General features: G+C 51.4%; 1 protein-coding gene across 3 annotated transcripts in view; it reads left to right on the forward strand.

The window, feature by feature from the left end:
• The window catches only part of KIAA0319L (KIAA0319 like), a 98,884-nt gene extending 85,067 nt beyond the window's left edge, over window positions 1–13,817 (forward strand). For all 3 annotated transcript variants that reach the window (XM_055586426.1, XM_055586424.1, XM_055586427.1), the window contains 5 exons: window positions 3,716–3,858; window positions 4,693–4,815; window positions 5,500–5,590; window positions 6,651–6,742; window positions 12,574–13,817. In XM_055586426.1, coding sequence (XP_055442401.1) covers window positions 3,716–3,858; window positions 4,693–4,815; window positions 5,500–5,590; window positions 6,651–6,742; window positions 12,574–12,761 — 637 coding nt within the window. In that variant the 3' untranslated portion in view covers window positions 12,762–13,817. The remainder of the gene's footprint in view (window positions 1–3,715; window positions 3,859–4,692; window positions 4,816–5,499; window positions 5,591–6,650; window positions 6,743–12,573) is intronic.
• Window positions 13,818–14,093: the final 276 nt, after the last annotated feature.

Here is a 14,093-nt window from a genome sequence, read left to right on the forward strand (position 1 = left end):
TATGAGGAAATTAAAAGAATGTCGGAGTAAATCAATAGGACTTGGTGACCCTTTTGGAATGAAACTGAGTGAACTGTCAAATAGTAGAATTTTCGTTTGCGTGCCTGGATAGATGGTGGGCGCTGAGATTAGGGATACAGAAGGAACCAGTTTCAAAGAAAAGATAATGAGTTCAGTTTTGACCGTTGAATTTGGGGTGTCTTGGGCTTCCCTGTTAGCTCAGATGGTAAAGAATCTTGCCTGCAATGCAGGAGACCTGGGTTCAATCCCTGGGTTGGGAAGATCCCCTGGAGAAGGGAATGGTTACCCACTCTAGTACTCTTGCTTGGGAAATCCCATGGACAGAGGAGCCTGGTGGGCTACAGTCCATGGCATTGCAAAGAGTTGGACATGATTGAGTGACTAAAAGCACTTTCATGTGGGTTACATAGGGACATGCTTCATCAGGTAGTAGAATGCATAGGTTGGAACCTGAGGTGGAAGGAAAAGCCAAAGATCAGGAGTCACTGTACAGGCAGCGTTAAAGCCATGATTGATGAGTCACACTGGGAGAGTGTCAAGAGGGCTGAGGACAGAGCTCTGGAGAACATCAGTATTCAAGAGGAAGGCAAAGAAAGAAGGGCCAGCAAAGGAAACTAAGAAACAGCAGCCAGAGAAGTGGGAGGAGAGCCAGATGGGAGCCGCCTGCTGGGAGTTAAGAGACAGGCTGGCGGTGAGGGGGTGGGCTGCCAAGGGATTCAGGTGCTACAGGGACAGGTGTGGCGAGCACGCAAAACAGGCTTCTGAGTTTGTGATTAGTGGCTCATCAGAACTCTAGTGAGATCTTTTCACTTAGATGCTGGGAGCAAAGCTTTTTCATGGTTTGAGAATACAGAGATGGTATAATGCCTCTTTGAAGAGGCTGGTGTTGAAAACAATATGGGAAACAAGCTTAAAAGAACACCTTTTAAAGATAGGAAATACCTGAACATTTTTATAGACTAAGGGAAAGATGTAGAAGAGAAGTAGATGGTGGAGATTGGGGGAGTGGTTAGAAACAGAGGTAGTTCTGGGGGACTGGCTGTGGACAGAGCAGGAGCACCACTTCCTCTGGAGATGGGAGGAAAGGAGGGAAGATGTGCTCTTTCAGGTGAATTTAGAAGCAGAGAAGGATGGCATTTGAAAGGGTGAGTACAAACACCCAGTTTCTCTAGTACCAGCGTCCCGTTTCTCTGAAGCTGGAGGTAAGGCTTTCTGCTTCAAGGAGGTAAGCGTGAGCTGGACAGTCTGAGGAAAGTAGTGAAGATTGAGAACACCCATTCCAGGAAAGGATGCTGGCTTTGAGCAGTATTGGGGTCTCACCCAAGGTTAGACAGGAAGTGAGAGTGGCAATTCCAGCTGCACAGTAGTATCACTAAGAGCTTTTATGAACATACCATTACCCAAGCCTCACCCCCACAGATGATGGTTCAATTGATCTGGAGTAAGGTCTGGGCACCTAAATTTTAAAAAACCCCCAGATGAATCTAATACGCAGTCAGGGTTCACTGGATTCGAGACAGCATGATGATGAGGACTTTCTTTTCAAGCTCTGCTTAGCAGCCTGGGAATAGGAATAGGAAGGTGGCTACTGGGATCGATCAAGCTGGTGGGAATTGGCTGGGACACAGCAGTGGCGAGACTCCAGTGAGAGTTCGGGTAAGAGCGTTGTCGAAGGGGTTGCTTGCAGACTTGCGTTACTGCATCTGAGGCACAAGGAAGAGAGAAGCATCTGGGTTTCTGGTTTGGCCTTGATGGGCTTTGCTGAGGAATTCAGGAGGAGGATATGATTGGAGGGAGAGAGAGAGTGTTATTACGATGGGAAAGAGCATGGGCCTCTCACCAGGCAGCCCAGCCTCTGTCAGTGGCAGCTTTGTGACAGCGGGCAGGTGACTGTATCTCTCCAAACTCATCCTTCACCTGTAAAAATTCTAGCAGCCATTTTGAAGGCTTGGTGAAGATTATGAAAGATAATGTGTGTGTAGTCCCTAATACATAATGAGTTAATTAATGATTATTATCAGTCTGTTTTGAACCATGTTGGGTTTGAGATGTCTGTGGTAGATCTGGTGTAGATACTCTAGCAAGCATTTGTAGGTATAGATTTGGTCACTCAAGAGGGACATGGGGAGAGGAGATAAAGCTTTGAGGGTTATTTGTGTATAGACGAAAATGGAAACTATAAGTGTGAATTATTAGGTAACTAGGAGAAAATGTGAGAAATGACACGTCTTTTGTAGATTGATTTTTATTGGGGTATAGCTGCTGTACAGCGTTGCGTTAGTCTCCGCTGTGCAGCCAAGTGAATCAGTTATACACAAACCTGTATCCACTCTTTTTCCTTTTTTTTAATGAATTCATTTTTAATTTGAGGATAATTGTTTTACAATATTGTGTTGGTTTCTGCCATACATCAATGTGAATCAGCCATAGGCATACAGATGCCCCTCCCTCGTGCACCTCCCTCCCACCTCTCACCTCATCCCACCCCTCTAGGCAGTCACAGTCCACTCTTTTTTAGATTTCCTTCCTGTTTAGGTCACCAGAGAGCATTGAGTGGAGTTCCCTTGCTATACAGTAGGTTCTCATTAGTTATCTATTTTACATGTAGTATGAGAAATGACCACAAATCTTATGGAAAAGATTTGTTTCTTGATTCTGGAGTTTATAATACCCCATTTTTAGCCTCACTACACAGTGAACTTTTAAAAGTCTTTTAAGAAAGGACTTCCCAAACTTTGATGTCAGTCCACACATAGAAGATGATACTGTTTCTATGACACTTTGAGATATACACACACAGTTGGGATAAACAGACAGTTACACTAAATGAAGCTGGTCCAGGCCCTCTGGGATACCCGGGTCCCACCCAGCCCCTGTGTGCAGTGGGGATCCTTACTGGGGGCGCACCTATGAACCCAGTGTGACCCAGTGGTTGGGAGAGTTCAGTTATGAGACTAACATGGGATCACAAAGCAGGCTGCCAAAAATGGAGGCCAAGGCCTAGTGAACAGATTTCATGCCACCCAGAAGTGAGCTCAAACATTGTCTACCTTGGACAGAAGTTGACAGGCAGAAAGTAAACAGATCTGGACAGAGAATCTGGACAGAGAATAACATAATCTTGTACCAGCCACACCATCATGCCAGCCTTTTCTTGTTGCTGCCGCGGTAGTTATCATTTTGGCCATGTTTTGGCCTGTGGTCGATGCTCTGATGCCATGCAGCGATTTACATTTTAGAAAACACTGTGCTTTGTCTTATAGATGATGTAGGCACAAACCCAACATCACTACGCTCTTAGCTGTTAAAAGGCTGACAGCAGAATGTACCCAAAACTAAATCCCTGTGTTTCTGACCTCTGGTTACCTTTTGGAATAGGTCTTGTTAATTAGGGCAGCTTAGGGCTTTTCTAAAAGCCTAGGCTTTGGAGTCAGGCATATCAGGGTTGGGATCTGGCTCTGCCATAATTAACTGTGTGACCTTGGGCAAGCTACTTAACCCCTCTGAGCCCCAGTGTTGTCCTCTGTAAAATGGAGATGGTGCTGGGCAGCCCCTCTCTCACTGACTTGCTGTGGGAGAATGTGTGTGGTACTTCGCACAGTGTCTGGCACACACAGAAGATACTTAGCAAATGGTAGCTACTGCTATCCAGTTGACAGCTTCAGCTCATTCATACTGTTGCATGTCTCCGCAGCACCAAGATGGTATTTTTTGTTCAGAATGAGCCTCCTCACCAGATCTTCAAAGGCCATGAGGTGGCAGCGATGCTCAAGAGTGAGCTGCAGAAGCAGAAGGCAGACTTTCTGATATTCAGAGCCCTGGAGATCAGTACTGTCAGTGAGTAATTGTGGGGAGTTGGGAATGAGAGCCTGCCCAGTGCCCACAGCTCGCCTGTCATCCCTGCTGTCCTTGGGCTACATTTCTGGTTCTCTGGGAATAAGGAAATAATGGCTTTCTTCCACTACCATTATCATGAAAGAGTCCCAACTCATTGCAGAGCTTCTTCACCTGGGGTCCCTGGGCCCCTGAGACAGCGTTCAGAGGAGCTGTGAGTTCAAATGGGAAAAAAATTTAATTACATCTTTGTTTTCATGAGCCTCTGACTGAAATTTACTCTTTTCCTCATTCACAAAGTACTGTAGTATTAGCAGAACATGTGACTTTAAGGCAATAGAAATTCAAATAGTTTTGTATCATACCAGTTGATGAAATAACATTTTTATTCATCACTACTTCAAAATTATCACTGTTACAATCTTATGACTTAATATTTTAATAAAGACATATATTGTTATCTTCAAGGTTTTGTATTCTTAAATTCTTCAGAAACATGTTTGGTATAATTGCCTTCCTCTATAATACTGTGTCTTTTATTTTGGCAATTAAGTTATTCTGAGAAGAAGGTCTGTGGGACATGAAAGATTAAGAACTGCTGATATGGAAAACAGCAAGTAAAAACAGTCTGGAGCCTTGCTGACTGCTCCAGTTGTGTCCAGCCGTGACGGTGATAAGGGCGTGGTGCCAGCTGGAAAGGCCTTTGGGGGCAGGTCTCGAGAACACGTCACCATAGGCATGGGTCTGGGGGTCCCATCCCGTCTTCATGGGCCCCAGAAGGTGGTCCTCCTCCGGCTCTGACTCCTGTGGACCTGCTCCCTCTCCTCCTGCTTGCAGCGTGCCAGTTGAACTGCTCTGACCATGGCCACTGTGATTCATTCACCAAACGCTGTGTCTGTGACCCTTTTTGGATGGAGAATTTCATCAAGGTGCAGCTGAGGGATGGAGACAGCAACTGTGGTGAGTTTCCTGCTTTGACTGTGCCAGCTGGTTTGGCATTGACCGTGGCTCTGAGTTGAGTGGGTGGGTGTTGGTGTTTCCAAGGCAGATGAGCAAGCAAGGTTGATGTTTGCCGAGGACTTAATACTTCCTTCCTCTGCACTTGCTCAAGGTTAGAGGAAAGCTCTGAAGCAGTTTTTTGTGGTTTTCTCTTTTTGTTGTTATTTGTTGGCCACGCCTTGTGGCTTGTTGGATCTTTGTTTCTTAGTTCCCTGACCAGGGATTGAACCCAGGCCCCAGCAGTGAAAGTGGCAAGCCCTAACCGCCAGACCACCAGGGAATTCCCCTGAAGCAGTTGTTTAAAATGAAACAAGCTTAAATGAGACCAACCACAAAACGCAGACAAATCAGACCCTCCGTGCGGCCTCCTGTCCTTTCAGAGTGCCTGTGTGCTTCGCCCCATGGAAGCCCGTAGATTTCCATTCCCCTCTTTTCCTCTTTTGAAGCTCATTACAGCCTGCCCCGCTGCTGCAGGGTCTCAGAGCCAAACTCAGACTTTAGCCGCTTTTATCTCTAAGGTCTCGTCTTCCCTGGGGAGCCCTGGGTCCATTTTGTTCAGGGAGTGTTTCCTGCCCCCGCTGGGCAGCCCAGCCCTCTGTTCAGCCTCTCTCTCCAGCGCCCTTACTACTCTGTTTCTCTTGGCAGAGTGGAGCGTGTTATATGTTACCATTGCTTCCTTTCTCATTGTTGTTGCCTTGGGGATCCTGTCCTGGACTGTAATCTGTTGTTGTAAGAGGTAAGATGCACTTGCCCTGTAAATGTGTTCAGCCTTCTAATTACGCATTTGTTCATTAGAGAGGTATCTGGCACCGTCTACATGGGGGCCCTGAGTCCTGGGATTTTTCCCTTACCATCGCCGTTACATGGCCCACCCACAGCATGCCCAAAAAAGGTGGTCTTACCTTCCGACGCTCCTGAGGGAGGGAGTGGCTGTCACTGCAGTGATTTGCAACCTGGAAAACATGGCTGTGGCTGAGTGGGCATTGGGAGGGCCTGGGGCATAGACCTGGCTTACATCTACCTCTGGGTGTGTGAGCTTTAGTACTCCACACCTCAGCCTCACCACTGTTCCCCATGGATTCTTAATTTGTCTGCCTCCCCTTCGATTTGAGATTCATGTGCGTGCATGTTTTCTTGTAATTATAGACTTAGGTTAGCCGTGATTAAGTCTTTCAGGTTTTTTTCATCTAGTCTTCCTATCTAATCTTAAAATATTTGAGAGTAATATTTATTATGTTTCTCATTATTAGTAATAGGTATCACTTCTGTGTTTACTGTGTGCCAAGTATCATGACATTTTATAGGTAATATCTTTTTTAATAGGCATAAGAGCATTTTCTCAGGAAAATGATGTCATCCATCCAAGGATACAGTTAGTAAGTTGCAGAGCTGAAATGCAAGCTGCGATATAACCTCACAATAAAACTTAGCAAATTAAAAGAATTTTAAAAAATTCCCACCAGTCCAGGACAACCACTGTTAACAACATTGCTGGTTTAAGCTTTCCTCCACCTTCCACCCTTCAGGGATAGGCGTTTCATTTTATTTACATTTTTAATCAATCTGTCCAAGATAATAATGTTTCCTTTACCCTTTCCCAAGTTGGTGAGGAATATTTGAATAACAAATCACAGTTGCTGCCTTTCCCAGCTGAGAAGTAAGGAGAAGCAGCTCTTCCCTTAAGCAGCACCCCGGGCTCCGGGCTCCACGTGCAGAGTCTGGTGTCACCTCTGGCTGTCACCTGAGCCTCACACAGACCCTCTTTCCTGAGCAGAGACAGGAATTGTGTTTTTCAGGCAAAAAGGAAAACCGAAGAGGAAAAGCAAGTACAAGATCCTGGATGCCACGGATCAGGAAAGCCTAGAACTGAAGCCAACGTCCCGAGCAGGTGTGTCGGGAACTGGGTGCCGGGGCCACCCCGTAGTAGATGAAGATCGCCACCATCACCCTTCCCTCCTGGGTGTGCTGCCAACAGCTCCTTGTGCTGGGAGAGCATCTTGTCCGCTCCCTGATGAGGACCGGGGTCCGCTTTGCCCTGTGGGGGCAGAACCCGCCTGTTGGACAAGCTCGGGCTCCAGGGCTCACTTCTCAGCCGCCCTTTCCCTGTGCTGAGGGGGCTCAGCCTCTTGCTCTCCTTTGCCTGCTCATTCCCCTTAGGGTTGCTGCCTGGAGTTCAGCTTTTCAAACTGCCCCTGAGGTTGAGCTCAAGGACCTTGGTCTCTTTTTCCTGCTCAGTCTGTCCTTTCTGAGCAGACAGGGTGAGGCTGTGAAGAGGTCAAAGCCAGTGTCCGCCTGCTGGCTCTCCGCTCCAGCCAGCCTTCCCCTCCTGTCTTCTCCTCTCCCGTGTTTGTCAGGTAGATCCGCAGGCTCCGTGACTGTCTCAGAGCCCGTGGAGGGCTGCTCCCCTGCCGTCTCCAGGTGCACTGGGCTCATCTGTCAGAGAATTTCCAGCTGCACAAGCGCGGAGACAGCTTTTGGTGATGGGGTTAGGAGGCCCGGGACAGGTGCACGGCCCTCCTTCCTGTCTGAGCTCGGCCATTGGGGAGGTTCCCTTTTACCATGGAGGCCCCAGGACAGGCCTTGTCCCCTTATGGGAGCTGGACTCTGTGTAGAGCTATTCCCAAACACTCTGAACGTAGACCTGATTGTTTTTGCAACATGTTTGTTTAACATCTCTCATACTTAAAGCTTGGTATTAGAAAGGCTGTCAGGGGATTGTGTAGCGTTCTCCGACGCAGACTCTGCCCTCGAAATCTCACTGTAGTGAGGGAGGAGAGACATGAGATGAAAATAAAGGCTCGTAGGCAGTCCGGGCTGTCGGCACCCAGGCAGCTCAGTTCAGGAGCACGGTGGGGCAGTGTCCGGAGATGGGGGTTGGCGAACCCCAGAAGTACCGCCAGAGCATCCCAGAGATCCTGAGGATGACGGCCAGAGGGGAAAAGGTTGCACAGCACCCTCCATGAGGTCGCCAAGGTTGTGTCTGTTGCTGTGGCGAGGTGTCTGCCCATGGAGTCCTCCGGGGACCTTTGGTCTGTTAGATAGTGGCCTTGGTAAGCCCGCGTCAGTGTGCTCTTCTGAGACCCTCCTCCTTGCTCATGTCTCTCTTTTCTAAACCAAATTCATTGGTTCGTGTTTCTGTCCAGAAAGTACTTTCTCATCCAACCCTTAACCTGCCAGTTAAAAGTCATGCTCTTCCTTCTCCCGCGTGTTTGTTTTGGCATTTCTCTCACTGTATTATATCAGTTATCTTATTGTTTGTCCCTTTACTAGTCAATAATACCCTTGAAGAAGGTAGGGACTGTATCTTATTCATCTGTGCATATGGATTAATACCACTGTGTACCAGGCCTAAGCCAGACACTGGTTATATTATGGTGAACTCAATAGATGATGCTTTTGTGTAGCTTATATCACGCAGACATTGAACAAACAAATTCACAAATATACAGATGTGATAGTGGAAGGTATTTATAAAGAATAACATTAAAGTTGAGACCCCAGTGTCAACGAGAAGGAGAGTGAGGCACATAGAGGCTCTGAGAAATAGGATTGCAGGCCAAGCTGGTTGATTGAAGGCCCAGCTGCCAGAGGGAGCAGGGGGCATTTGTGGAAGATACAGTGAGTGTGGGGTGAGTGGCACAGGGCTGGACAGGTAAGCAGGGATGCTGCTGTGGGCGCCTTCTAGGAGCAGTCGGGAGAGTTACGGAGGTGTGAATGGCGCAGTTAGATTTATCTATGTTATAAAAAGACAACTGGCTGCCATGTGAAGGAATTGGAGAGGAAACTGGATAGAACGCCCTCATGGTGGAGAGATTATGAGACAGAGAGCAAAGGCCAGATACACTTAAGGGGAAGACTTGCTGAGGTTCATGATATGTTTTCAGAGGGGTGTGAGAGAAAAGGAGACACAAAGGATGGTCCCCAAGCATCTTCTTTGAGCATCTGTGAACGAGAAAGACTGGAGAAGAAATGCAGGGGAAGGTTGTTTGGTTTAGAACAGTTGTGAATGGGGTTGAGAAAATGAGGCTAGAAGATGGGTGGGGATGAGTTTATGGGAAATTTTGAATGTCAGCTTAAGGATTTAGGCATTTTTTCTGGTGGTGACGAAAGTGTTGGCTTAGGAAAATTAGTTTTGTGGCATTTCATTCACTGAGGAGATTATAGGTGGGAGCCAGCAAGGAGGTTTTTGTGAGGAGGGGATGATGATGGCTTGAACAGCGTGGTGTCAGTGTCCCGGAGGGACAGGAAAGGTCCAGGCTGACTGCCAACCCGAGAGACAGACTTGATAGCACTGAGGCCAGAATTAGGATACTCGGTGCAGTTTCAGTAAGACAAGAGGAAGATGGAGTGCAGCAGCACAGGATTGGGTAGGAATCTGCTATATACTGGAGACGGCCGGCACCGCTAAGGAGGGCCACATCCCTCAGTGGGGAGAGGGGTGAGGGTCCATAGAAGAGCACCAGGCGAGGAGCTGAGGAGGAGGAGCGGCGTCCCCAGAGAGCGGTCAGGAGCCGTGGGGAGAGGGGTGAGGGTCCATAGAAGAGCGCCAGGCGAGGAGCTGAGGAGGAGGAGCGGCGTCCCGAGAGAGCGGTCAGGAGCCGTGGGGAGAGGGGTGAGGGTCCATAGAAGAGCGCCAGGCGAGGAGCTGAGGAGGAGGAGCGGCGTCCCCAGAGAGCGGTCAGGAGCCGTGGGGAGAGGGGTGAGGGTCCATAGAAGAGCGCCAGGTGAGGAGCTGAGGAGGAGGAGCGGCGTCCCCAGAGAGCGGTCAGATGAGAATTGGTGACGGTGATGGCAGGGACAGTGCTGGAGAGGCTTCTGGGCACCTGAAGAGCTGGAGTAGATGGTGAGCGGACAGATGGCTGAAGTGAAAGCGCAGTCTGTTTAGGAAGTAGGTAGGTGGTGAGGAAACGGAGGCCCTGAAGAGTTAAAAGTCCTTCCAGAAGCTGGGTAAAAATGAGCGGAGATTCAGGACTGTGTGGATGGGTTTTGGGAGCAGGTTTGCGGGCAGAGATGCAGAAGGCGGAGGTGAGGTTTCTGAGGGGGACGGCAGGCATAGAGGACTTGAGATCCCTCTCCTGAGCAGGATGGGAGGACAGCTGGGAGGAAGAGGCAGTTTGGAAAGGCAGCCTTGTGGGGAGAGGTGGGGGGACGCAGGTGGCCAGCCGCTCCCGGGTAACCCAGAGGCGAGGACAGACTAGGGTCGCAGGCCCTTCTCCCAGGGGCGGTGTCTAGCCGGGGAGGCGGCTTGAGGTGAGAGGCCCTTGCGTCTGGATCCGACCAGGCCAGCAGGCCCGGCTCTCGTTCTGGGCTCTGCAGCGGGGGAGTGGTTGCAGGCCGGAACAGAGCTGCCAGTGGGATGCGGAGAGTGGCTTCAGGACCTAAAGGAGTGCAGTCTGGAACGGAAGTTCAGCTTGAGGAAGAGTCAGTCTGTGGATCCTGACGTGTGTGGAAGTGAGCTGAAGTGGACACCGTGCCGGGGGCGCGGTGAGGCCGGAGGAGGAGTGACGGGACGGGAGGGGCCCCCGCCTGTGCCTGGGGCCCGGGCTCAGAGCCCAGCCGTGGGGCGTGCTTTGCAGTCAGCACCTGTGGGGTGGGGTGTGATTTGGTTTTGTTCTCCTGTTGAGTCTTTTCACAACTTTCTATTGCTTTTGGTCAAACCATATAAAATTACCAATAATTTGACTTTTGACCTAGAAGACAGCAGTTTCCGGTGATTCAGTCTGATGTGTACAGAAAATGTGTTTCTTAAGTGAATGTGCCCGTGTGATCAGCCCCCCAGAAGCCCCCTGTGTGCTTCTCTGCAGCCCCTGCCCCTGCAGTTGACTGGCATCTGGGAGTAGCTGATATGAACAGTCTTAGTGTGCGCCTCCTTTCACTCAGCGTTGCGTTTAGGACACTCACGCGTGTCCTTAGGCAGAGCCACAGCATGCTCATTCCCATTGCTGTATAATTTCCTTTGTAGGAACACATTTGTCAGGCATGCTGTTGGGCACTTTGGCTGCCCTGGGGGCTGCTGCTGTAAACCTTCTGGTCTGTGTCCTTTGGTGGACAGATGTATGGATTTCTGTTAGGTGTAGACCTAGGAATGGAATTGCTGAGTCAGAGATGGGAGCGGTCAGCGCCTGTTGATAGTAGCAGTGTCCTCCCTAGTATTGCTTAGTGGATGAATTCCACTCAGTTCCCCAAGCAGAGCAGAGCTCACTGGTCGTGAGAGGCCGTGCGGTGAGTGTTGTGTACTGTGGAGCCAGAAACCCATCTCCACCTCAGGCTCCTGTCCTCCACACCTATGGCCCAGAAGGGCTTTGAGGAAGAAGAGAAGCTTCGAGTGCTTGGGTGCTGGGGGCAGAAAGCCCCCAAAGGGATACTTCATCTATAGAGCAAAGCAGAAGTTGTGAGACCCTTCACCCTCCCTAGTCTTGGTTCTTAGGTCAGCAAAAGCCTGCAAAGCTGCATTGTTCTCTGACCCTGCTTCTCTGCCGTCCTGAGAGTTAGTGGAAGGCGTGACTGTCTGCAGTCATGTGTCAGAACTGTGCCCTGAGGTGGACAAGCTGCATAAGCTTGCCTGCGCCCCAGAGCACACTGCACAGGCAGAGGGCACCTGGGCAGGGTCTGCGGGCATGAGGTTCCTGAGTGCCGGGTGTGGTCAGAGTCTCGATGCCCTCATCATTCACAGCCTTACGGCCCGTCTGGCCGGGAATGGGCAGAGGGGCTGACGGTCGTCTCAGGAGCCTCTTTCAGTGTTTACTGGGGGTGGGACCGGGGGAGGGAGTATGGTTGCTGGGGAGTGAGGGTTCAAACATGGCTCACCTGACTGGTCACCTTTTTAAGAAAGGAGGTAGGTTAGGTCCTGGGGGTGGACTGTGCCAGGCCCAGAGCACTGCCAAGCTGCATTCTCGATGCTGGCCACTTGTACTCCTAGTTCTGCCATCTCAGCCCGCGTTTGCTTGGAGTGGTATTTGCACCAGCCAGAGGGCACCCGTCTTGCTGCTGGGTGGGGGTCCGCCCTGAAGTTATTACCCGACCTCGTGGTATGGTCTGGCCTCTGCAGCCTTAAGGACGAGTAGAGAAGGTAACGGCAGTGACTTACAGAAACTCAGGCATCTTTTCTGACCTCAGGTGTTTCTTACGGGTCCTTATTTGTGTGCTCTGACCAACTGATGCCTTGGGACAGTCCCTCCTCCAGTCCCTGCTTGGAGAGGCCTCTCCAAGCCACACGCCTGCTCTCCCACCACTTGTTGCCACTCAGCGAAGCCAGAGTAAATGTCTGCGCGGAGCACGGTGGTGTCCTCAGCACCAGCAGCTCTGCAGGCGCTTTCCATGCACGCTGAGCCGGGGTCCGAGAAGAAGCTCAGTCTCTAGAGCATCAGTGCCTCTTCCTTGTTTGCCTGCCTCCCACAGAACTCTGCCCTGTGCGTGAAGGGGCATGATGAAACACCCCACATTTAAGAGAGAGAAAAGAGCATGTCGTTGGGTGGACTAACCGAAGCTAATAGATGCTGGAGGCAGAGAATCTGCAGTGGATGCCGATCTGTGGGTCTGCAGAGTACTCCCTGAGGCTTCCCTGCTCCGTCTAGCCAGGCCTGGGAGGACTCGGGTAGCCTCCTGCCCACAGGAGAGGACTGTGACCGTCCCTGTTGCTCTGCTCCTCTTCGGGCTGGGATGGGGGGTGCAGGGTGCAGCTCCCGGCTCCTGACGCCCATATCCTTGACTCCCTCGCAGGCATCAAACAGAAAGGCCCAGCGCTGAGCAGCAGCCTGATGCACTCGGAGTCCGAGCTGGACAGTGACGATGCCATCTTCACGTGGCCAGACCGAGAGAAGGGCAAGCTCCTGCACGGTCAGAATGGCTCTGTGCCCAACGGGCAGACCCCACTGAAGGCCCGGAGCCCCCGCGAGGAGATCTTGTAGCTGCCTGGTCTGTCTCCTCAGGGTGGGGATTGGCAGTGCCAGGGTCCAGAGCATCACCAGGCTGGTTCTCCTACCTCCCACATCGGAGGGCAGCTCCCAGCCTCTGCTGGCCACTCCATCCCAAAACCCACAACCAGAGCCGCTGGTACTTGAATCTAGAGACATTCTCCAGGAACCCCTGAATGAAGCTGTGAACGAAGAGGTTTCCTCTTTAAACCCGTCTGGTAGGTCCCTCAAAATGTCCTCACCTCAGGGCCTCCTTTTTTTGCACCCCTCTCCTGTTCCAAGGGTGGACACCGCCAGCTCCTGGCTTCCTCTCCAGCTCCTTGTTGGCAGGACTGCTGCCGCCGGAGCACCTGCACAGCGAGGCCTGACTGCGTCCCCCACCCCTGGGAACAAAAGCAAGCACCGCCAGCTCCTGGCCGCAGAAGCCTGCCTGTGGGCATGTTCCTTGCTCTCTGCTTTGGGATGGAGCGTGCCCTCTCGCTCGGCCCAGAGGAAGTGGCGCCCCTCCTCACCCCCGATGGTGAGCTGGTAGTGCAGAAACAGTCTGCCGAGTAGGGGAGGGCTGGCTGCTTCCGGAAAGGAGAGGGGCCCAGGCTGCCACCCTTCTTCCTCCTGGCCATCCTGGCTGCTTCCTCCGTGCTCCCTGTGCCGAGGAGGCAGCCACAGACAGACTGGACTATGCTGTCTGAGAGCGCACGTGTGTGGCTGCCCCAGTACGGCCTCCTCCGTGCCCGTCTGTCCGAGTGTCTTCTCTCTGTCCCTGCATGTGTGGGGGTGTGTGTGTGTTAGACTGCGTGTGCATCAGCACCTCCTAGGGCTCTTGGCTACTCACAAGGCAACCTTGACCTGGAAAGACTTGGAGCTTGGTGGAACAGACTCTGAATCCCTCTGGCCCTGTTCCTCAGCCGTGAGAAACCGGTCCCTCCGCTGTGACGTCTGGGTATTGAGGAGTGGGAGCTTTGGGGACGTGGCTTTTTAAAAGGAAACTTCTGGTTTATACTACTGCGCTACAGTCTGTCGTGAGATGATTAAACCTGCTGTTTAATTGCGTGCCTGCCTGCTGCGTGTGCCGCTATGTGCTCGGGGCCGGCCCGCGCTCGAGGCCCAGCCACCATGCGTCCCTGTGACGCCCCCGCCGGGCCAGTCGGGGCGTGGCATCTGCACGTGGCTGGCAGTGCCAGGCTTCTCCCTCAGTGGCGGCCTGGCCCCTGCGGGCCAGCTGCTCCTTCTGTCTTTCAGGACGGGAGTTGTCTGTTTTTTCTTCAGCCTTTTGTGAACACGGGATTGATACGTATACACACACAACCCCCACCCCCTCCTGCCCCT

The sequence above is a fragment of the Bubalus kerabau genome, chromosome 6 (assembly GCF_029407905.1).
Source record: "Bubalus kerabau isolate K-KA32 ecotype Philippines breed swamp buffalo chromosome 6, PCC_UOA_SB_1v2, whole genome shotgun sequence".
NCBI lineage: Eukaryota > Metazoa > Chordata > Mammalia > Artiodactyla > Bovidae > Bubalus > Bubalus kerabau.